The following is a 23,956-nucleotide window of genomic DNA, read 5'->3' on the forward strand; positions in this document are numbered from 1 at the left end:
AGTTTTGGGGAGTGTCCATTGGGAGGGCCTTCAAAATCCATGATCTTGGCAGACAAATCCAGGGGCTTGTCCGCAGGGTCTTTGGTAGGCGCCTGTGGAGCCTGCTTCTCCGACGATGAAGAGGAGGAGGAGGGAGTCCGTGAGGGTGACTTGCTGGCCTTCTTCTCGGCTTGGCCGCCCCTGTGCTCAGAGCTCCCATCTTTGGGCTTTGGCTTGAAGGTGCTGGAGCGTACTGGAGAGCGGTGCTCCTGGGACACACTGCTCATGTAGAAAGGGTGGGACATGGCTGGGGCGGAGGAGGAGGAAGATGAGGAGGAAGGACTTCGAAACAGAGGTTTCTGGTAGTCCAAAGTGCTGTCAATAAGAGGGGGAGGTGGAGGAGGAGGAGGGGCGCTGGACTGTGTGGGTCTGGAGGCAGGGCGAGGGCTGGTGTCTACAGAGTGGCATGTGTTGCTGCTGCTCGTGCTGCCACTAGTTGAGCTACTGCAGTTCACACTACTGCTGCTACTACTTGAGCTAGAGCTTTTGCTTGAAGGCGTACGGCAGGACTTGCTGATACCACCATTGCTGCTGCTGCTGCTACTGTTGTTGGTGGTGCTGTTAGCACCACTTCCACTGCTGTGCTGCCTCTCGCTATGAGACTGGTGGTGGGCCTGTGGCTGAGGCTGCAGCTGCTGTGGCTGATGCAGCTGCTGCCCATAAGCAGAGGCCTCGTGGTGGATCCGGGGCCCCATGCTCTGCATGCTTTTATCCTGACAGTGCATTAATGGGGAGAGCGTGGGGGCCACAGTGGCTGTGGGAATGCGAAGGGGGGGGGCCAGGGGGGAGGACATTGGCGACGGTGGGTAAGGGGACATGTAGAAAAGACGTTCCGCCCCTGCTGTGCTTCCCCCGGCCCCTGCACACAGGGACTGGTAGGCCAGGTGCTGGGGCAGGTAGTGGGAAGGCTGGGACATAAAGGATGCCTTGTACATGTTAAGTGCTGCGTATTTGCTGGAGTCCAAAAAGGGGTACATGGTGGCCTCATGGTAGGGGCTCATCCAAGGTAACCGCAGGAAGCTGTTACCGTTCAGACCAAGGTCAGATGGTTTGTCTCCGGGGCCCAATCGCCGGTCCAGCCCCAGGGCATCTGCTCCTCCCCCAGGCACCATCATGGGCTTCTGCAGTCCTGGTGGGGGGGTTTTGTAGAGACCGACGTAGCCATTGGTCGCTTTCCTTGCGTCCATAGACACATCTGGCTTATAGAGATGTTCGGGGATACGATCACTGACGTAACCGAGGGGCAGTGAAGCTCCCTCCCGGGCCTTTTCGGTGGGCAGAGTGTGAATTCCTGGAGGGTATACCATCCCGCCGTGGACACGAAGACTCTCATGCATCAGACCACTTCGATCAATGCCAAGTGCAGCAAGTGGGTTCATCCTGCAAGCTGTACTCGCATCTACCTGTACAACACATCATGGCAAAGGAAACACAATCAGTGAATCAGTAAAGAGAGTAACTTAATAAGAGGTAAGTAGCATGTGCTAAGTTTCACAACATATTTCAGTAGGACATGTGAAAGGACAGGGCACTTGTGCTCAAATATCATTAGGATCATAACACTGATCATTTGTAAACTCCCGAAACAATAGTAACAATGAAAAAATAATGTGCTGGATAAAGACTCTATGGTTAGTTTGACTATTCACCCTCATTTAGCCTTCATATTCACTCCCCTCAGCACAAACAGATACACAAGCAGCTGGCACCATTGGCTCTGCAGCGTCAAGGTCATTTGAAGGTGGGAAGAAACACTTTTTAAGTCCACTGCTGTTGGTTTAAAGGGGGTCTTTGATGTACTTTATCAGGAGATGCAAAAAAATATACATGAATCTTACTCATCAATGACCGGAGTCGTGGGAGGACAGATGCGTTTATCAGCCAGCTGATACACTACACAAGCTGATGACTACTAATGCTAGCATTTAAATTAACTGCACTTCTGCCTGTTCTGCGTACTGTGCGTTTTGGAAGCATCCTCCAGGAATGTAGATGGATCATATTTGTAAAGAGCCAAAATGCCAATTCTACATTCAAAATAATAAATCAACTTCTCACCATGCTTTGTATGGTATCTTCTTTAGTTGCCTCTGCTAGGTGGTCTGGACTTCACCATAACGTGTGGATAATAAATTGCTGGAAACAAACACGGGTCTTAATTTAGTCAAAGATCTTGGTATTCACATTTACCAGATTCCAGAAACATTTGTGTAAGGGGAATAGCAAAATAATGCCTTAAGTAATTAGGCTTATTCTTCAATAACTTCTCTAAATCTACCAAATTTTAAATCTAACGCCCGATCAACAGTGGCACTTTACTGCGGTGTCGTTGTTTAACGAGAGAGTGAAGAATTATCGTGAAAACAACGGTGACTAAATTCGTACCCAATAGTCTTTTCGAAACTTACAGAAACGGTGCAGATGCAGAATGAAACTTCTTCAAAGGTTAGGTGTAAACGGTTTCTTAACACTCAAGACTTTCCAGGGCGCGTAACCGCACGGGACACGACGACTGTAACTAAAGGCTGAGACGTGCGCTGTTAATGACATCCCCGCTGGTGCTGGTAACGTTCAGTATCTTGAAGGCGAGATCGCCATCATATGCCAGAGGAAAAAAAATATCACTGCTCCTCGACGGAGGACGCAATCAAACTGCGCTGAGAACCAACCACTTGAAAGAGTGGGTTACACTGAATGCATTAAAGCTGTTAAAACACGACTGAGGAATTGTAAAATAAATAAATAAATAAAAAGGGCTAAGGAAGAGCCTAAAACGTATTCGTACGAACAACGTCATTGTAACAATGTTAAGACCACTTTGTTATGTGACTGATATTATGCCTAATAACATATCTGTCAGGTTTTACAGTGGCCCACACTTTGTACTTTCAAATATTCCAGAAAAGCAATTGGTTTCTGCATAGCTTTGTATGGAAACCTCGATACAAGGAGTGACTTTGCAGGTGCCTGATAGCCAAGACTTTGGAACGTATTCTCTTCGCCAGCTCCTCGGAGTCGGCACTGGCAGATTGCCTGCTTTATCAGGCGCGGAGGCTCGCTGTCTCTTAAAGCGGCAGTAAAACATTTTATAATGTCCAACGACGGGGGGTTGACCTAGCCCGTAGAAATTCGGAAATGCCATTCCCATTTCAAAGGTTTTCGTATGTAGGCCTAAAAGAAGAATATACCACAAGAAAATAAAAACAACAATCTTGGTAGTCTTGAACGAGGCTCGTGATTTTATATGGATGAATGTTATGAAATACAGGCTACACCGGAGGCACACACACACACAGCAATGGCATTCAGACAATTGCAGGCCACAAGGGCAGAGCAGCTATGGGCTTGATCTTTTACTGCCCCAAGAACAGAATGCCCTGGCTGACCGGTTATCACGCAGTGGCAGAGACTTTCAGCATTGTCTGGATACGCCATCAGAAAGGGCGACAGAGAAAAGAAAAGCTCACGTTCAAGATCGCCCCCAACATATGGGCCTAATTAGGCGCGAATAAAAAGTAGCAGCAATTAAACTAGTCCGCTTAGGTAACACGCTAAGGGGCGGTTGGCAATTGAAATAGCCTAATGAATACCAGTTGCAAAACCTATGTTTGCATTTATAAGTCTATATTCTTTGAATATAAAAAAACGACTGAGTCATTAATCGCACTCAATTCTTAACTTTGTTTCCCCAAACAACGATGAAATAGGCTGCCTCCAACCATTTTGTCTACAGATTCCGGACATTCAAAGCCTGAGGTAGAAGTGAGAGGGCGGGTTTGGAGGTGATTTGGTTAAATCGTAGGCAATATTGGACAAGCAATGCGATTAAAAAAATGACAGACGTTTTGTCAAAATGATAATTACCGAAAAGCACGGACGGCTGAAAAAAGGGCTCTAGGCGATAAAAGGGGCGGGGACAGGGGGTCAGTTGCATTGAGTTAATGCGTAAATCTCATGTGTGTCAATACGCCATGTGAATAGGTCAAGGGCGAATATAGGCCTACGGTATCTTACTCATATAGGCTTCTCTACAGACTAGGCAACTCCGTTGTAGCCTATCCAGTTTTCTGTTTGGCGCTTTTCCGTGAAAACACGGTGTTAAAGAAAACAATGTGTAGGCGTCTTTATGCGAGCGCAGCGATCCGTGCACACGGAGCTCCTGCTGCGGCACATAAGCTCCCTGAAGCGGAGAGAAGAGCTCTCCTGTTTCAGGCCTGTCGTCCCGAGGGAGACTAACTGAGAGAAACTTCAATCAAACCGTGACGTCTCCTGTGGGAGCCAACTCTGAAATCCGATATCGGCAGCTCTCTGCCATCATGCATTCTACTGCCCCGCGGACGTATTTCAAACATTGCCATTGTGCAACTGCACGCACAGGTAGGCTAAAATGGTAGTCCTGGCACCTTGGTTGAAGGTCGTTTTTATAACAAAAATCCATAAAGTGTTTTAAAAAAAAATTAAAACTTTGACACACATAGGCCACAGATAAAGTTTCAGAATTTAATCTGAGCATTCTACAAATGTATTATGACGGCTCAACCCGTACGAGGCCAAACATTTCGTTTTCATAACTGAATGATAAAAATGCTGTAGGTGTAGACAATAGGCTACAGGGCATTGCTGTCAGTTACTCAGACAAATCCAGAATTGGACAAAAAAAAAACGTTTAGTGGCCTTCAGTGACAAAATTAACCACAAATCCAGCACACGATCCTAAGAGATCAATACATCCAGCCATCATTAATTTGCCCCCTTCCTGTGGACTGCGCTACATCGGGAGACTCGGCCTGATCCACCGTCACCCCGCACCTCGCTGATCTGGTAGCGTCTCAGGGAAATCTTGTGCGAAAGCTTCAACCAAGCGATAAAGATAAACAAACTCGTCCTCGGGTCTGAATCAGGGCTCAGTGTGAATGAAAGCAGAATACTAACCAGGTTGTCCATTTCAACACTGGGCAATTGAAATCCCATTGATATAATTCATAAGATGCCATCAAAGAGCAAAAATGTGCACTGGCACTGACGACAGCAAGTTTCAAAGGAAACGGATAAAAAGCGTTGCGTTAAATTTCGAATTAGACTGATGAATTGATTTAAGATCACAGTGTTCTTCTCTGCACTTTGGTTGCATGAGTCCAGTCGTCTGGACTGCGATGTATGTTACGTGAGGTCAGAAGGTAGCCTACTCATTACGAATAAAACAAAACATGTCAATTGATCGAAATAAAGGCAGCTGCCATCTCCTCTCTTTATTCTAAATTAAAGGAATAGCACAAAGATGGTCAAATGTTAATCTGTAGGCCTACGGCTCTGGCAGGCTTTAGGCTTTTCTGAGAGCGTTTAGTGACACTGGTCACTTTCCGCGAAACTAACTTTCTGATGTGCTGGACTGCCAAGTTATGCAGAACAGAATCATATAACCCATGTGTCTATTAACACACATTAGACATATGTATTAGACTAACTGTTATCAACATATGATGAGGAACGTAATGTCTGATCAGTGTTATAAAAAGTCTGTAGGAAACCAGCCTAGATTCCCTTTGCTTGAATTATCCATACGGCTTCACAAGGCCTAATCGGAAGGCTAATTAATAAACACTTCACAATGTTTCAACTTCTAAGGCAATTTATACATTAACGAAGATCGCCCCTTCAGTGACACATTCATCTGTCTTCGCCCATTTCACGACATTAAGACCCATCAATCTTTCTTTACAACAAACTATTGAAAGGACAAAGAATCTACTCTTTGAACGAAAGCGCTCCGGGGAAGACTCCACACGGTCACCGTGACCATTGAGAGATTGTTTAGATCGGTGTTCAACGTTTTCCCCCGTCGAAACTGTGGAGAAGCCAAGCTAGAGTGGGCGGATAGTGCATGCAGTCGAATTGCGCTCACTTTCAAGTTCCAGAGTTCCAGTGTATAGATATATTCCACAGAGGTGGTCGAAAGATGGACAGAAATCCGACAGGCAGTCTCTCGTCACTCTTCGCACCAACGTGTTTCGCTGCATCCATAGACAGCCCTCAGCGCACCCTCTTAAGGAAAATAGCGAATATATGGTTTTGGGGATAACAAAATATTACACGGGGTGTTTAGTTATAGTGAGCGCTGAATGGAAGACACTTTTCAATCCCACGCAAACGCCCGGAAAATGTTGAACGGAGGTGACCTCTAAATGTGTTCAACTGCAAAGTCTGCACTCGCACGGCAGGTTACGGCCATAAAATAAATGAGACGAATCAACATTGTTTTTGAACGAGTGATGTATCCCACATTATACACCTACTTGCACATGTTATTTTGTTCTAAGAAACCCAACCACGTGAATCTACAAAATCCTCCCAGCAATCGTAATAGTTTTCTACTTGTAAAATAGATTCCGCAGCTATTCTAGTGAAATGTCCGACAACCGGAAAGTCCCAAGGCCTGCGTTCATTCACTTCTGACAAGTGACGTGCCCTGTGTAAATGGAATTACTCCAATTGAACAAATATATACAGTAAACTATCTTCTCCATACGCTGGGTTTGCATCGCAGCCACAAAATAGACCAGTCATACCCGCGCTTCTCCAGACACGGCAAACTTTTACAGCATATCCCGCAAGGACGATATTTGTGCTTTCGACATATTTGGAATGCAATGCCATGAACCAAATCCGCAAAAAATACAGTTGAATAGCTTACGGGTCATGAAACCCGTTAGCTCGTCTCGGGTCTATCGGAGTCATGCCAATGGTAACGTTGCGCATTAACTGTCGAGCACTTACAGTGAAAACAAAATGAAACATTTAACATTCATCGGTACACTATTAAGATATAATGAAAAAAAACTCTTACCAGAGTTAAACTCCAAATGATTTCCTTGTCCTTGGCAATGACAAAAAAAATCTCTAGTTATAAGTTGACGATACGCTCAGTTCAAACAACGAACACCGTTACTGGTATCGGAGAGGCAGACATCCCAAAACTAAGCGAAGACCAGTTTTGAATACATCGGACATATGCACAATAATAACCTAGAGTTGTGTTAAAACTGAAAACAAATATACAGGCCAAAACGATTCACTTCGTGGAATGAACAGAAGATGTCTTAAAAATGTTAACAATCCAAAGTCTCGATGTATATCCAGTCATGGAAAACTGCGACGTTAAGTGATATATTAACATCCTCGAAATCCAGTGAAATCCAAAATTGTATTCCTTAGTGCGAACACAGGATGCATTCAGTAGTCCCTACGCGTACAGGTGGCGAACGTCCGTAGAGTCCACGAGACGAACTAATTCAGCCCAGTAATGCTTCGCAGCGCCATGTTGGGCTAGGCAGACAACGAGCACGCCGTCTCCGATGTGGTCAGTCGTTACGCATTTTATCGTGCGTTTTTTGTTGTGATGTACCAAACACCCTCTCGACGCCACAGCCTCTTTCCAGACTTCCGATAATGTTCCAAGCCCGTATCTAAATCCTTATTCCAAGGTTTCACGGCGTTCAGTGCACTTCGAGTCACCTACTACTGCAACTGCTGCCTCCGAACGTGCAGCGGAGAATGAGAGCTGAGCGCAGCTCGCTCTCAGCCGTAGACTACCCAGAAGGCCAGTCGGGGAACCGCAATTACCATAAACCCAGCACACTTCGCTCGACGTCCGTGTAAAATAAAACACGAACGAGGGGGGAAAAGAGGGTGGGCGCTCAAATGAGGCAGCTTCACACGCAATCCGTAAACAAAGCGCACCAGTCTGTAGAGAATCCACCACAGATATTGTTTGATCGTCAAAGTTGCCAATCTAAATTTATAACTGGCATTTATATATAGGCTAAGTGACTGCCAGATCAGTTATTTTAGGCTGTTTCCCACCCACATCAACAATGCGAGGTTTAGTTTTATTCTAGATTACAGCATTGTAGGCTATGCTATCAAATCATATTTTGCGCTGCTTGTAAATTATACATCAATAATAGACACTGTAATAGTTGTGTTTTGTTTGTGTATGACTGGGAATAGCCTTTAAATCAACAAGAGCACATCCTTGGTTAGCCTATCATGGACAGTTGATAATAGGATTGGCCAAAGTCTTACGATGGACTAAAGTAGTGGTCACCACCATTTCTGACGGACAACCATCCCCCACGCTGAACCCTCGGGAAATGACCCGCAGGTCATGGCACCGTGCAATGCGCTTAGACAGCGACAGATCTTTCATGAGGCTCAGAGAAGGATGTAAACAGAAAGAAATAGGCGCTTTCAGTTCGAAAGAAAGACGTGGCAAAAATTTAGTGTAACAGAGTCTGACAACGCTTGTAAGACAAAGTTCCTTATGGCCTGTGAAATGTGGATGCTTTGCATAAAGCGCGTCAAACAACAGGCTATTGGTCCATTTCAGGTCTAATGTACGAGCAGCGATTTATTTGCAATATGCTAGTTCTATAGGAATATCTTTATGCAAATGCTGCGTAATGTTGCTTGATCAGCTGGCCTTTTGCGCTATAGGGAAAATTGTCCGATGGGCTATCGATTGACATTAGGGACATTTGATTTGACGGTTTTTTGTTTGTTCGTTTTCATTTGCTTTTCAACTCAGTCAACAGTAGAATACATCTATCCGTCTATCTATCTATCTATCTTTATCTCGCTGGCAATACGTCTAGGCAATAAACTTTAGAGAATGGGCTAGACGCTTTATTCTTAGCGGCAGTGTGTCACGAAGTGGATAAGTCAGAATCTAGGCGTATAGGTAAAGGTATAACCGTTGTCGCTTATTTTTCCAATGCAAAGTACATAAGCTTTTATTCACTCCGCAAATTAGGCTATTTGTCCGCGGGAAGAATTTGTTTATTCATTCTTTGTTCTGTCCATTTAGCCCACAGTGAACACTTTCCCCAAGCTTTCAGTGATTATGTTGTCACCAGCAGGCCTACATCTCGCGCATACATGGCCAATGCAGTGGATGCCAATAGATACAAAACACCTGAAAACCCACTGGCTTCTTCAAATTAGGAGTTTTTCCTCAGACGCAACAGATAACATGACTTGGCCGTACTCCCAATTAGTCTACAATCAACCTCAGCCCACTGCAGAGAGGAGAACAAAAATAGGCCTACTCAATTAGTTGGCCTAATCATATCCATACCAACAGAACAACAACTCGGACGCTCTACAACACGCTCATTCCCGCTCTAACGGAGAAGGCAGCAGCACGAGCGCCTCTTTCTATTCTTGACTCCCCGGTTGTCGCCACAGTTTCGGAGTGGCGCTGAGATCAGTTATGGAACCACATCTACACCAAGCGGAGATTGTTTGCATTACAACTCAGTAATGAAGCACCGCTTGCGCTTCGTCGGTTGAGACACAGAACGCCACAGGGGAAGGTGTTTTCCAAGAGAGAGGACCGTCGTCTCGCACTGATCAGAGGACATTTGCCATTACATTTTTGCTGTCATAATGAGTCAGTTCCATGCCGAGTCCGTGGAGTGTGGGACAGTGTTGCACTAGCACAATGAAAAGAACTGCTGTTTTAGGATTCGAAAACATCATTTGTATTTTGTGATATTGTTAGGCTATTTAAAAACGAACTTAGGAAAAGTAACAAATGGACGATGAGCGTACGTCAGTAAAGATACATTGTACAGGAATTGTTCACATCTGGAGCTTTGATTTGTAAGAAAATAAATTATTTTTGGAATCAAATTCAGGATAGATAAACACACCTGTTGTTCTCACTAGGCGCCCTATGCACCAGACAATAGCCTATTCCGATCCATGCACCCGCGAAAATGAAAGAAAAGCTTTCCCAGCAGTTGTCTACGTCGCCAAATATGTTGACAAAACAGACCAGATAGCATTTTATAGCAGTTTATCAGTGCCAACTTTGCTGTTGTTAGTGTTTGTACTTTTAGTTACCTCGCTCGTTTCAGACCAAAACTCTTAGCTGCTTCCATAAAGACACTCAACCTCAAGACAGAACTGAACAGAATTTTATTTCTCAAACTCAACAGTTTTTTACTGTTAATATACTGAGACAATTTGCCGCCTATAACGCCCCATGGGTGCTTTTAATGATCGTACCACATGGAGGGGTGTTGCGGAATTAGAGATCATATTTTTGACCAAGTAAATCAGATATAATATGTCACTATCTTAAGTATTCATGTATGTGGCATAATATACAAATTCACTCTATACAATTACCCATACTTGAAATGTGTATTTCCTGGTGATGTTGCTCTTAGCTGAAATGCTCCTTTTCCCAGTAGTAATTTATTTACGACTCCTCTCCGTTCTCCTTCTCCTCTCCTCACATGATCTTGCTACAAAATGCTTCATCTTCAATAACTTATATCAGTCCTTAAATATTTTAGAATTTGGAAGTCGGGAGTCATTGAAAACTCCACAGTCTAGGCTAATCGGACCAGACCAGCAATAAGGTTTTTATCAAATCCCCACAACAAGAAAAGACAATAGAATGTCACAGCATCGTTGTCACAGCTGGTGGCAGAGGAAATCTTCAGCAAAAAGAGCAAGGCCACACACACAGTTAACGGATATATGGCAGCTGAACTCTTGCCGTTTTTGCTCAGTGAGCGCAGACATGTCATTTTGTTTCACTCAGGTATATCTATCAAAGTCAAAGTCAGTCAAAGAGTTTATTGTCGCATACACCAAATTGCTTCAGTGCAGCGAAATTCTTAGGACTTGGCCAGCAACATCTATGCAGTAGACAGTAGACAGTAGATACAGATAACAAAGTGACATAGTAACATATACCAAAAATAACATTTAACACTATAACACTATAACACTATAACATATAACATATAACATAACATTATAACATTAACAAGTAACAACAACACAAGAAGAGCTAGCAGCAGTTTATAGTGTGACAATTCAATTAAGTTAAAAATTAAAAATTGTGCAAATATATGTAGGAAGTGTGGTTGTATGAATGGGGGAGCAGAAAGTGAATGGTGATGGCGACTGTTCAATGGATCAAAGTTGCTGATTCAGAAGCCTTACAGCCTGGGGGGAAAAGCTGTTTGTAAGTCTGGTAGTCCGTGTTCGGATGCTCCGGTAGCGTCTACCAGACGGCAGCAATGTGAATATACCATAGCCGGGGTGGCTGTGGTCCTTTACAATGTTCCGTGCTTTTCTCAGGCATCATCTTCTGTGCCCTTATGTTGTGCACTAGTGGGTTTCATAATCAGAGCTTGGGGCAAGCTGGAAGAGACCTTTAGAGTCTGACTCCATAATTGCATCAATCATTAACTCCATCCACTGTTCCAGATACTGTAATTTGGAATATGGGCATCTTTAACATTATGTAAAGCAACTTGGTCCAAAAGTTAAATTGAGATAATTGCTCCTAATCACCTACTAGCAAGGTTATGGTTACGTAGTCTCACATCCAAATACATCAGATGAATGATTTCCACCCACTCCTGGTGGGTATTTTGGGACATGTAAGGCACTGTTAGTAGATTTGTTACAGGGAGAACCCAAAATGTCTTTTAGGTCAAATTTTTTCATAAAGCTGCTTTTGCATATATTAGGGATATCTGGATACTCTTGTGTTTGTTAATCTTCTGAAACAGAAAAATATACAACTATACATTTTGCAAGAAGTAGGTTTTTGCTTATCACAGCGCTCCTCAGTGGTCAAATGTATATCCAGTCCATATATCAAGTTTTCTGTCATCAAAGAGTTGAGATATGATCTTTCTGTCAACATCATGAATTGCAATAAAAAAGCAAGGGAGGGATTTACAGATAAATTACCATAAATGCTTGCTGTAATTTATTTCATAGGTGATATATTTACTTGACATACCTGCTGTATCATATTTGATACATTGGACAAGGTGTAACTTGTTCTAGCGTCATCTTATGGATGATTTATTTGAAATTGGGTAAATAGCTTCTATAAACCATTATTAATGAAGATTTTTTTTATTAGCTGCTGAATTTTGATTCACCATAGGTAACCATGTTGTTGAGCATGCCAAATGGAACTTTAGGAGATGTGATGTGAGCAAATGTATGTTTAAATGGTTATGGTTATAGTAATTGGCACATGCTTTTGTCCAAAGCAACTTACAAAAAAAAACCCCATTACAAATCAGATAAATATATAAACATCAAAAAGACATTAGAAATCAGATAAATATATAAACATAAAAAAGGCAGTAATACTAGCCTAATGAAAAAAAAGAACTTGAGAAACAATATTAGGTACCAATTAATAAAACTTATAATAACAATAATAATGACAATAACAAATACCAGAATTATGTCTATAGACTAGGCCTCAAGCAAATGAACTAATTCGACAGATGATAATTAAAAAGGTGAATTTTTAAGCCACTTTTAAATATACCAAGGCTGTCGCTGGAAATGTCACTTTTGAAATGCCAAATGTAGCCAGGTATAAGCTAAATAACCTAAGTGGTTCCTTTGGATATGGAAATTTGTCAGTTGCAACGCCCCCTATGGACAAAATTGAACAACGTTTGGCGTGCATCCAAATAATTCTGACATTAAAATGGCATTTTTCATTTATTAACTTTAAAAATGCTAACGTTTCCCAAAATGGTGCCAGTGGGACTAAAGGAGCCAGATCCTTGGGGGGTAAGATGAACCACCGGTTTACATTAACTGAAGTAAAAAATGTGGTGTTTAAATTAGTGTTGCATGTGTGAAGCATCATTCTTGTTTTGCCATCTTGAATAGCATTTTCTGTGCATATATGACATGTTAGTGTTGGCTATAAAGTTTACGATTATACAGATATTCAGAACACTATCTGACATGTTGGTGTTCATATTATGCTTTTAGCCTAAAAAGTTTGTAATTATGCCAGACATACAGTTGAGAGTCTAAACTGAAAGTTAAAAAACAATAATCTGTGAATATTCCTCAAAAGAATAAAAATTACTTTCGTGTCTATTTCTTAATCCTAGAGACTTGACAAACCATCTTAAGGTTTCAGAATTTAAGGTTTCAGAATTTCATGAACACCAATAAAATCAGTGGAATGGGGGATTTATTTTATTTTATTTTATTTTATTTAGAATGATACCCTCATCATCATCATCGCATACTACCCTTTCTGGGGCTTAGGCCGCAAACAAGAGTTCTCCAGGCATCTCGGTCCTGAGTCAACATCTCAAGCTGTCCCCAAGTGTAGCCCATTTTCTTGCCGTCTGCCTCCCAGTCTCTACGCCAGGTGTTTCACGGCCGACCACTCTTTCTTTTCCCTTGGGGATTCCAGAAATGATACCCTACAATCTGGTTATTACACTTGTTTTTCTCAGATGGCTCCACTTACCCTATCAGCTGGATCAATTTACAATTTAAACTACTTTTAAACGACTCCTTTTTTCGGAACCCATATTTGAGTGAGGCACACTGCTAAGGTTTCAATTGATGGCACACATCCTGAACTTGTGTTGTATGCATTCGTTTTATTTCTAGCTCATATTCCCCTGGCTATAGGTCGGCTTAAGTCAAAAATAGCTAATTTGACCCCCCTCTCCCAGGTTAAACCTTGATGAAACACACTTTTGATCAGGGATCAGTTTCTGCAGCCACAAGATGATCTGGCCTGTTTACCAAGGTCTAATCAGTTACAGAAGTAGCACCACTGCATACTTTTGTCCATTTCTCAGTGTGACCAAAACCTATGAATACATTTTCCTTGCATGTGTAAGTGATCGCTGCAATAAGAAGCTAGTTTTACAGGCAAGCCATAGTGAGAAACTGGGAAAACACATATTGTAACTGCCAACCTGGAGACTCAATTCTGTAAAACGGTCCAAGGTTTGAAGAATACCTGAAATAGACAAACAAATGACATGGAATGCAAGGGAATATTGAGAAACATTTCCATGGATGAGTGAAATCTTACCCAAGTGATTCATAAATGTATAGTAATAAAATTTTACTGAAGAAGAATTGTGGCACAGCCTAATTAAAACTAATTACTGAATCTCACTGTCCTAGGGGTACTGTCAAAGCACAAGGAAAACAATAAAAGAGGGTGCAAAAAGAAAAGAAAAGTTGTTTTGGGAATATTACTAAATGTGGTGTAATTTGATTGGCTGCTGAGCTCAAATATCAACATTTTTGCCCAAATCTGAGACCTAACCTTTAATTAAAAAAGAAAGGTTGGCCAATGGTGGAAAATACACCATATAGTCAATCCCGAGTACAAACAATGTAAATGACTAAAATTACAAACAATATACAGTATATGTTACATAACCTACAAAGCATAGGCCTCCAACTCCTTGATCGTCATATGTAAAGTGTTAGGAAATGTGAAATTGTGACAGCCATTTGAGTTTTCTGTTTCTGTGGAGGAAGAAGAACGCTACTGAATGAAGAGGGACAAAGCATTTTCCACAGTCTTGCATTGTAGCTTCCGAGCCCAGGGGAAGTCAAGGCTTTTGTACATGGGAGGGAGTGGGGCGGTCATGACGCACTTATGGGCGTGGTTTACAAATACCCCGAGTGACGTTTATGTATGTCAGGTGACTAGTGCAAGGAAATGCAGTCCCTTGGAAAACTGCTAAGGATGAATCGGCCGTCGATTTATATTTTGCTTGTTGTCTACACAAGCATAATAAACGGTAAGGTTTTGCATTTTTTTTGCGTTTTGCGTTGTGCTCTTGGTTGATGGTTATTTGGGTTGCATCACTGCATTCAATATAGTAGCTAGTTGACCTGCCGAGGTTGAAGCCTGATAGCTAGCTAGTTAGCAAGCTTGCTCCATATTAGAATTACAGATTACCTATTCGAAATACGGAAATTGGGATATTTCAAATCAAGACTCTTTTTCTGAGAGACCCAAAGAGTCCAAATCTGTTCCGTTATAGCGGACCTATCCGTATTTTTTCAAGCGTAGTCTTACTCGTGATGTCAGTTAGCTCTGTAGAGGTGCACGGATGTGGTTAATGTTACTTCGAATAGTGTCATGTGACCGTGACCTCGGGATATACGGGTGTAATTCATCAGATAATATAGTAAACGTTTGTACATATACATTCGGTAATATCACCGTGCTACTGTCGTTCACGTTACTCCAGATACCCAGGCACTGGAACTTGGCTGGGTGTGATCTGGTGCAAGCGCGTGGAATCGGGGCCTGATACGTACATATAAGATACACTATCAGTAGCAGAAACATCAATCATTCTAGTTAGACTGTCTTTAAACCCCCTAATTGTGATTATGAGGAATTCGGCCATTGTGAAAAGAAAACACATCCGAAAGTTGTCACCTCAGTGCCACATGACAGCTCAGCAAAGGATCTTGCACCCACGTTATAATTATGTTGTTGGGTATTGAAATGTATAGTGTGGACAACACATTCGTTTTCCTGTAAGATTGAAATAGCTGTTTTCTCTCCTCTGTTCAATAGGTGTTTTGGGAGACCGCCTGACTGTACTGCGTAGCCCCGATTATGTGTCTTTCCTCGATGGACAATGGCCAGTATCAGGAGAGAAGATCCCAGATCTGGTAGCGCTCACCATGGGGTTCTCTGTTCAGGAGGTAACTTCCATATTTGCCGGATTCCAGGAAGTCCTCTATTACTCAGGCAATAAGTGAGGTGTCATGCTATTTATTATCATAAATGGAAATGAATTGTGTGTGTGTGTGTGTGTGGGGTGTTTTTCAGGATCTTGACTGGCCTGGACTGCAGGCTGGGCCCCTGTTCCAGCGTCCCAGGGCCAATGTGCTGGTGGTGATCAGAGGAGTGGACAGTCTTGATCTGCCCAAAAACATAACCTCATACCCTCTTGAAAATGTATGAATATAAGAGAGCAATTGTATCTATTAGATTTCTATGATCTTGTGTAATATTAAGGAGTGGTTCAGTTTACCGATTTGCAACAACAAAACAATTACTTGAAATTGACATTTAAGTAGTTCCATTTAAAAACATGCAATTGTAGTTTTTCCCATAAAAACAGTTATTTTTTTGCATCAGTCCATCTGCTGGTAAACTTACTTCTGCATTTTCAGTGGTCACATGGTCATGATTTGAACTTCTGCTTCCCTCTCTCTCCCCAGCCTGTGCCCTTCACCCTGGACAGTGTTGCTAACACAGTACACACCCTTTTTGCGGACAGCACGCCTGTGGTGCTTCAGCTCGCACCTAGTGAGGAGGTACGTTAGACCACCCAAACCACCGTCATAAGATTCTCACCCATTTCTCTGAAAAGGAAGATGTATCATTGTGAAACCAGTCAATTCAACTGCAAAACAACCACATTGCCTCTATTGGCATTCGGATTAGCTGTAAACTGTATTTCATAGTCATAGTTCATGTATGTCATAGAGCACTTGTACTGAGTTCAGTGAATTCATGTTGAATGCTAACTAATTAAATAGTGTTGCACAGAGCTAAATACTGACTGATACATATACAGACAACATAGAAGATTACATCTCTTCCCCCTCCCCTCTCTGTTCACTCCTCAGAGGCTGTACATGATGGGCATGGCCAACACGGTCTTTGAGGATCTTCCGGTGACCCTCCAGCAGATCCGTGGGCGCCTGTCCCAGGAGGGATCTGTGCTGAACTCCTTGCCACTCAACTCTCTCAGCAAGAGCAACGAGGTCTGGGGCCCCTCACACATTCTACACAGAGGGGAAACCCAGTCTGGGGCCCCTCACACATTCTACACAGAGGGGAAACCCAGTCTGGGGCCCCTCACACATTTTACACAGAGGGGAAACCCTGACTAAATGCATCATTGTGCAACTGTTCCCATGTGCAGTCACACCATACTATGAGTAGTTGGATGTAGAGGAGGTGTTGCTGTTGATCACGGGTTGCTCTCACATGGTCACTTCTCTCTTGCCTCCTGGCCATTTCCATTTAAACGGTGTTACACAGCTGTTGCCCGGTGGTTATTTATCGTCCACCAGGATAATTGTCCATCACTGTTCCTTGGTGATATGAATATTCATCTGGACAATTCTCGTTCAGTAGACTTAACTCGTTTACTCTCACACGTGTTCACAGCCCTCCTACTTATAGGGCTGATAAGGATCTAGGTCTCTTACTGTTGTGTAATTGCACTCCAGAAAACCTAATGGTCACCCCATTTATTTGATTTTCTGTGTCTTCTGGAACATCCTTCTATTCCTCCTCTTGTGGCTTCGTTTCGTCGTAACTTCAGAGGTTTCTCAAGGAATGAGTTCTCGTCCTTGGTTGCATCTAATCTTCCTCTTCCAGGCTCGAGTTACTCCTTTGCTTAAGAAAGTTAACCCATCTGATGTGAAGAATTATAGACCTGTCTCCCTTCTTCGCTTTTGATCCTTGAAAAATTGTCACCAAACAAGTTTTTGATTTCCTGTCTCAGAATAATTTGCTAAACGCTAAGCAGTCTTTAAGATAAGTGTAAGGTTTTTCTAATGTTTTGTAAGTCGCGTCGGACATAGGCGTCTGCTAAATACCTTAACCATAAACCTCAGGCCTGATTAAATTAATCTGTTGTATATATATTCTTTGAGGATGCTACAAACAAAATGCCCATTTAGTGCGTTCTACATTTCTTGTTGGGTTTTTTATTTTTCTACTTCCTTGATTCTTTGTGTATGTATGAGAATACAACATTCTATGAAAGCACTACCATGAAACCAGCAGTAAGGAGTTTTGGGCTAAAATTAGCAAGCTAACAAAAAAAAACCTTGCAAACCTCATCAATAGCCCAGCTGGCACTTGCTTGCGAACATGCTGACCGGTGGTTTTTGGTGATATTGTGCTGTGAAAGCTTTTCTTACTTTATTGTGGGGGGTGTTCCGTCAGGGAGCCCTCTCCTGAAATATGTTTCTGTGTAGATGCTCTAACTGTTGGCCATTTTAATTTACCCCCTGCAGGCTGATCTGCTCTTCCTGTCTGAGATCCAGGTGCTGCATGACATCTCCGCTCTGGTGGGTCCATCTCTGTTTATTGCACCTCATAATTGTTTAAAAGTCAGATAAGAGCCCTTTGGGCTGGTCAGGGGTGTAATCCTGGGGATCGTGCTGTTACTCCATGTGGGAGATGAGCAAAGCAGCAAATGGGATATTTCCAGTTACAATCTCATTGCCTTCACTGCAGTGTGAAGGGTCATTGGTTGATAACAGATTGGTTGTGTCATGATTTAACATTTGGACAGTAAAATATTATAGCATTTAGAATGTATTGGAAAATATTAGTTCATAACACAGCACTTAGCATGCAGTAATCTAGCTAGATAGCAGACTCATCGCACTAGCTCCAATACCTCAGAAACAAAGCCTAATTTTAATTGAATACACCTTTATTAGTTTTCCTTTAAACATGCTCCGTGGTCTGTGAGCTTTGGGATATAGTCATCTACTGTACATGAAGTGAATGCTTGAATGGGATTTTAAGTCGGTCCCTTTTGCCATGTTCCAGCTGCTCAGGCACCGCCACCTGGCCAAGGACCACGCCCCTGACCTGTACTCCCTGGAGCTCTCTGGGCTGGAGGAGATCGGGCGCCGCTACGGCCAAGACTCGCCACAGTTCCAGGACGCCAGCAGCATCATGGCCAGTGTCATGCAGAAGGTAACAGACAAGCCTCTACTCCCCTGCATTTCCCATCGAATTGTCCCCAAGACAATTTGAATACGAGTTATGGTCCAGGAGATTGTTATATGTTTACAACTGTTGTGGTTTGCAAAGCCTGACAGGAAAGATCTCGCAGTGGATGGACATTTGATTTATTTTTTCTTCGATTTTGAGTATTTTAGGTCACACGGTATGGTTCATTTTTGTATTCACCTATAACCTTTGTTGCAGTTTGCCGACAACGTCTATAGCGTCTACAACAACAATGCAGTGGTTGAGGTGGTCACCGTGAAGAGCTTCGAGGTTCCTCTCACCAGGAAGTCTCGCTCCATCCTTGAGTCGAAGCAGATTGTGAGTAGATTACGTGGAGATGTTTTGTCTCCTTTCCTATGTTCAGACGTTGGTGTAGTTTCTTCTCCAGTCCTCGTGCCTCATGTTCCCTATGTGATGTGCACCAACAGAGCAACCCTGGAAGCCCCTACAACCTGGCCTACAAGTACAACTTTGAGTACGCAGTCATCTTCAACATTGTGCTGTGGCTCATGATCATCCTGGTCCTGGCCGTCATCGCCATCTCCTACAGCCTGTGGAACATGGACCCTGGGTACGACAGCATCATCTACAGGATGACCAATCAGAAGATACGGATGGACTGAGCACTCTAAGTCCTATTCCCCCTGCGTGTCTCTATCTAACATGCCGTGGTGGTACTTGTTTTGTTTTTTCTCCTGTTATTGTGTCCTCCCCGCTTCATTCAGGCGATACTTTTCTTCTCTCTTGTACAGTGATATTCCCTCCAAATCAAAAGATATATTCTAAATAAGTGTAAAGTCATGAAAAGTATTGTTGAGATATTGCAGCCACATAGAATGTTTACTTGATGTGTGTCACTTGAAGAGTTGAAGAATCAAAATTTAATTTATTGATGTCTTGATGGTGTAGATATTCCAGTTTGTTTTTTGCTGTATTTCCCTCTGAAGTATGCCTATGACTGCTAAGGTGTAGTGCTTTCCTTTCCGCAAACAAGTGTACCAGTTTGTTCTGTGTAATAATAGATCTGCAGATGTGATTTTTGCAAACATATGTTTACACTTGTGTGACAGATGCTTGCTGATTGTATTTATTGTTTTGTTGTGTTTTACTTGTCGTGTGATTTGGACCTTTTTCCCTATGTGACATAAGATCATTCCTGTGTACAAACCTTTGTTTTGATACTCACGTTGTAAGCAATATGCAATGAGTAAGTCAGTCAGAAGAGTTGTAAAACCTTAAATGTTTAGGTTTTCATATGTATGGATATCGTGAGCAGTAATGCCTGGACCTGATCATATGTAATCGCACATGTTGATGTGGGTATGTGAAGAGAGAATGAAAATCAATTCTCATTTTATCCCCAAGTTAAACAATAAAACGAGAAAACATTTTGATGAAGGGTTTTGTTTGTTTGGCTTCAAAAGTAATTCACTGCATATGGTCTTAAGTCAGTAAGTGCAGCATTCTTGGAAATCCTTAATCTCAGAGTAGACTAGTTTGGTATTGGTCAGGGTGGTACTAGTTGTGCACATTTTAAGCGAAACAAGATGAACATGTAGCACAATACGGTGTTAGTGTGGTTCTAAAATGAGTTGAGTGCATATGCCTTGAATGACAGAACAGTAAGAGCAGTGGGTGTTTAGCACTTATGGCTCATCGTAGAGCTCTAAACTTGGGCCTGATGAGCAAAAACAGGGAGGATGTTTTTTTCTTTTTAAAAAAAAATCTTTTTTTGGGTCCTAATCAACAAGCGCCACATGAAACTGAAACGCAACACTTGAAAGTAATTCAAACTAAATATTTAGCTGCTCTAACCTGAGAGTAAACAGTTAGAAAGTAGCTGTTCCGTATATATTACAATGATACTGACCAACTATACATTCACAATAATCAAGAAAGGTATGTATAAAATAACTCTTGTCTCCACTTACTCCACTCCACTCCACCCGTGGTCCTGATAATGCACTCAGGACACCTCTGCCTGAACAAAAAGCATTTTAATCAGGTTGTTAAATTGCTTGTAACTCCAGTTATAAAGAGAGCTTCAGAATACAACATTGAATGCAATGGACTCACCCCACTTCCTCTTTTCTAAATGGCACCAGAGTCAGCAATAGTGCTTGTGTGCATACTGTTGAGTGGTGGACTTCAACGGATGAAACTCCTTTTATAAGACATTTATGAACAGAATATAGCACTTTACTTAACAGCTTAAACGTAGTGTGTATGTTATCAGTGACACGCAGCCCGTTATTGTTTTCATCATTTAGAATAGAATAGAATAGACCTTATGTGTCATTGTCCATTAGATACACAACGAAATTTGGTTGTGCAACCACTAAAAAAACGTTTTGCTGGGTGGAGGGTAAGAGGGTTGTGTGATAGCAGAATTGATTTAGCAGAATCCTTTAGGAAGAAAGATGCTTTGGGAGGTGAAAGTACTTTTTCCTGAAGCCTGCTTGAAAATAGAGTTCATACACTAGTGCAGAGGTCTTCAACCGGGGGTCCGCGACCCCCAGGGGGTCCGCGGAGGTACTGCAGGGGGTCCGCCAAATGATTTCATCTGAAGCATTTTTTCCCTCTTCCAAAAATTAAAAACGTCCAAAAGACTACATAAACATAAACAGAACGTAAAAAATGCTTTCTATTCCTTAAAAATAATACATAGGCTACCCATGAGTCTTCACGCGATCATTTGATCATAATGGCAACATATGCACTTTTAGCTACATTTAGCTATCTGGTGCCAAAAGACGTTACCTGCCATAACCATACAATTTGAAATAATTGATCGTTTTGTAATTTCTCGGAACAAAAGCTCCTCGTCAGACACCACTGATGGCGGTTCAGATGATCTACCTTCAGAGGATGCCAACACCCCTTCCATGCACAGCCATAAGCGCAAACGGGAGAAGACACGTAAATATTCAGAGAATGATCTGAAGTTTGCCTTCACCTACAAAGAGCGATGGCGAAGAATTAGCAGTGTGCGTTGTTTGCTCTTCCGTGCTATCAAACTATGAAACCATCAAAGCTGCAACGACACTCAAAGACAACCAATGCTCACTTGAAAGAAAAAAAACATTTAATATTCCCGTTTAAAATCTTTTGAGGGCCAGCAGACCTTGATGAGACTATCAGCAAAGTGTGCGAGCTAGCTTTAAAAGCCTCTTATCAAGTTGAATTACGTGTCGCTCAGACCAAACAGCCATACATAATTGCGGAAAGTTTAATCTTGCCAACAGCTAGTGATATGTGCAAAACAATGTTTGCGAAGGATGAGTAGGCTACGTAAAAAAACTGAAAAGCATCCCAATGCCCGCCCTATTGATGAATTGGCAGCTGATGTGAGTAGTCGGAAAACTCCCGAAGGCAGATTATTTTGCACTACAATTAGATGAATCCACCGATGTGTCAAACGACGCTCAGCTTTTAGCTTTTTTGTGATTTGTCGACCAAAATGAGATGCAGGAGGAATTTCTATTCTGTAAGCAGCTGCCTGAAGGTTAAAAAAAGTTCAGAGAATTTCAAAGTGATCGACAATTTTTTCCGTGAACATGATATACCCTGGCCAAAATGTGACGCGATGTGCACAGAGCCATGTATGACGCACTGCATGCTTCATAGGGAAAATGTTGTTGCCAAAGACATGAATGATGAATTCTCAAACGTCAGATCTCTCACTAGGTATGAGATATTTCATCCATACTTAAGCTTCTCAAGCTACTCAATTCTTTGTCCCTCCCTAATTGAATACAGAGTGGTGGCTAACTGTAAGGGAGAAAAAATGTCAATAATAAACAGAATAAATTGAAACGAGTTGTGTGTCACAGATGATTTGTAATTCTGTTCAAACATGTGTAGGGGGGAGTGTGTGTGTGTGTGTGTGTGTGTGTGTGTGTGACTGACACTTAGTTCCAAATAAATTATATGAATATCAGGCCCAAATTTGGGGCGGCGGGGGTGGGGGTCCCTGCTCAGTCTCTCTCTCAGCCAAGGGGTCCTTGGGCTGAAAAAGGTTGAAGACCCCTGCACTAGTGAATTATAAAATGATTTGCTCACCTATTATATGTGTAGGGCTGACAGATGAATGAGGGGGACGTTTCCTTAGAAGCTTTCTGTTCTTTTCTTTCCCCTGAAAACGTACAACTTCAGCACAACAATTCACAGGAAGGGTCAGTCAAGACCAGAAATGTATAAGACTTGCACAGTCAATGGAAAGGTGAAACCATGTGGATTACTTACAACAGGCATCACTACCTCAACAGCTCTAAAATCCATCTTTGACTGGAGTGTAGTATGTCTTTTCTACTGTAGGCTATGTTGCTACGTTGCTACTTCAGTTAATTGTGCATGCTGGTGTACTGGAGGCTATCCCTGGCATCCCTGTGTGAACCAGTAAATGGCCTCTTCGGCAAGAGAACAGCTTAGAGTCACATTTTGTGTAAACTCCACTGCTGTCTTGATCAAACTCTGTCAAGTCCATAAACCAGAGGATGAAAAAATGCATCTAAATTAGGGATGCACGATATTGAATTTTAGCCGATATCCGATATGCCGATATTTACAAGCTCATTTTGGCCGATTGCCGATGCCGATACCGATATATACACCTCTGCTTTTTAATTATTGAAAAGTCTCTCCTGTACTAGAACTAATCTGTTATTATGATAGGGTATTTCTGTAGATACGGGACATTGAAAACTTGATTTGTATCATTTTAGAAATAGACATTCACTCATGAAAACTATTGAAATGATTTCAAATATGGCAGATTTATTTATATTTTCACGTCACAATGTTCATACTTGAACAGTACATCCTTGAACTTGAACAACTACACTCTGAAAATGCAACTTGGCAAGCTAACGTTGGTTAACTGACTAACAGTTTAATAACATCCCTTCTAGGATTTCTAGACTAATCTATGTAAGGTTATTGCCAAGTTAGCTGTATAAATTCCATATATGCAAAAGTAAGCCATGTACAGATAGCGTGGGCTCGTGACATAACGTTTCACATCCCGTCAAATGAGATCATCAACTTCGCTGGTGTCATGTAGCATGCAAGCTAACTAGCTAGTGTTGTCTAGCTAACTAGCAACTTATTAACTTCTATTAGCGCGCGACAGGTAATGTTGCAAAGCGTTGCATGCGGGTGGTCTGCATCTATGCATGCAACCTACGTTACGGCCACGCTGTCGCCTCCTCTTCCATCTCCTGAAAAGTTTCCTGACAAATAGTATGTCAACATCCTCGGATACTGTGAAGTACTGCCACACAGCCGACGTGTTGAATT

The 23,956-nt window shown here is 42.2% G+C and overlaps 1 protein-coding gene across 1 annotated transcript; it reads left to right on the forward strand.

Annotated features, from left to right (window-relative positions):
* Positions 1 to 14,536: 14,536 nt before the first annotated feature.
* atp6ap2 (ATPase H+ transporting accessory protein 2) lies at positions 14,537 to 20,056 on the forward strand. The gene is made up of 9 exons (XM_042706626.1): positions 14,537 to 14,669; positions 15,461 to 15,591; positions 15,719 to 15,847; positions 16,114 to 16,209; positions 16,525 to 16,662; positions 17,929 to 17,982; positions 18,473 to 18,622; positions 18,857 to 18,976; positions 19,087 to 20,056. Exons 1-9 carry the CDS (start codon positions 14,588 to 14,590, stop codon positions 19,279 to 19,281), a joined length of 1,095 nt encoding a protein of 364 aa, XP_042562560.1. The 5' UTR covers positions 14,537 to 14,587; the 3' UTR covers positions 19,282 to 20,056.
* Positions 20,057 to 23,956: the final 3,900 nt, after the last annotated feature.

Source organism: Clupea harengus, unplaced genomic scaffold (assembly GCF_900700415.2).
Source record: "Clupea harengus unplaced genomic scaffold, Ch_v2.0.2, whole genome shotgun sequence".
Lineage (NCBI taxonomy): Eukaryota > Metazoa > Chordata > Actinopteri > Clupeiformes > Clupeidae > Clupea > Clupea harengus.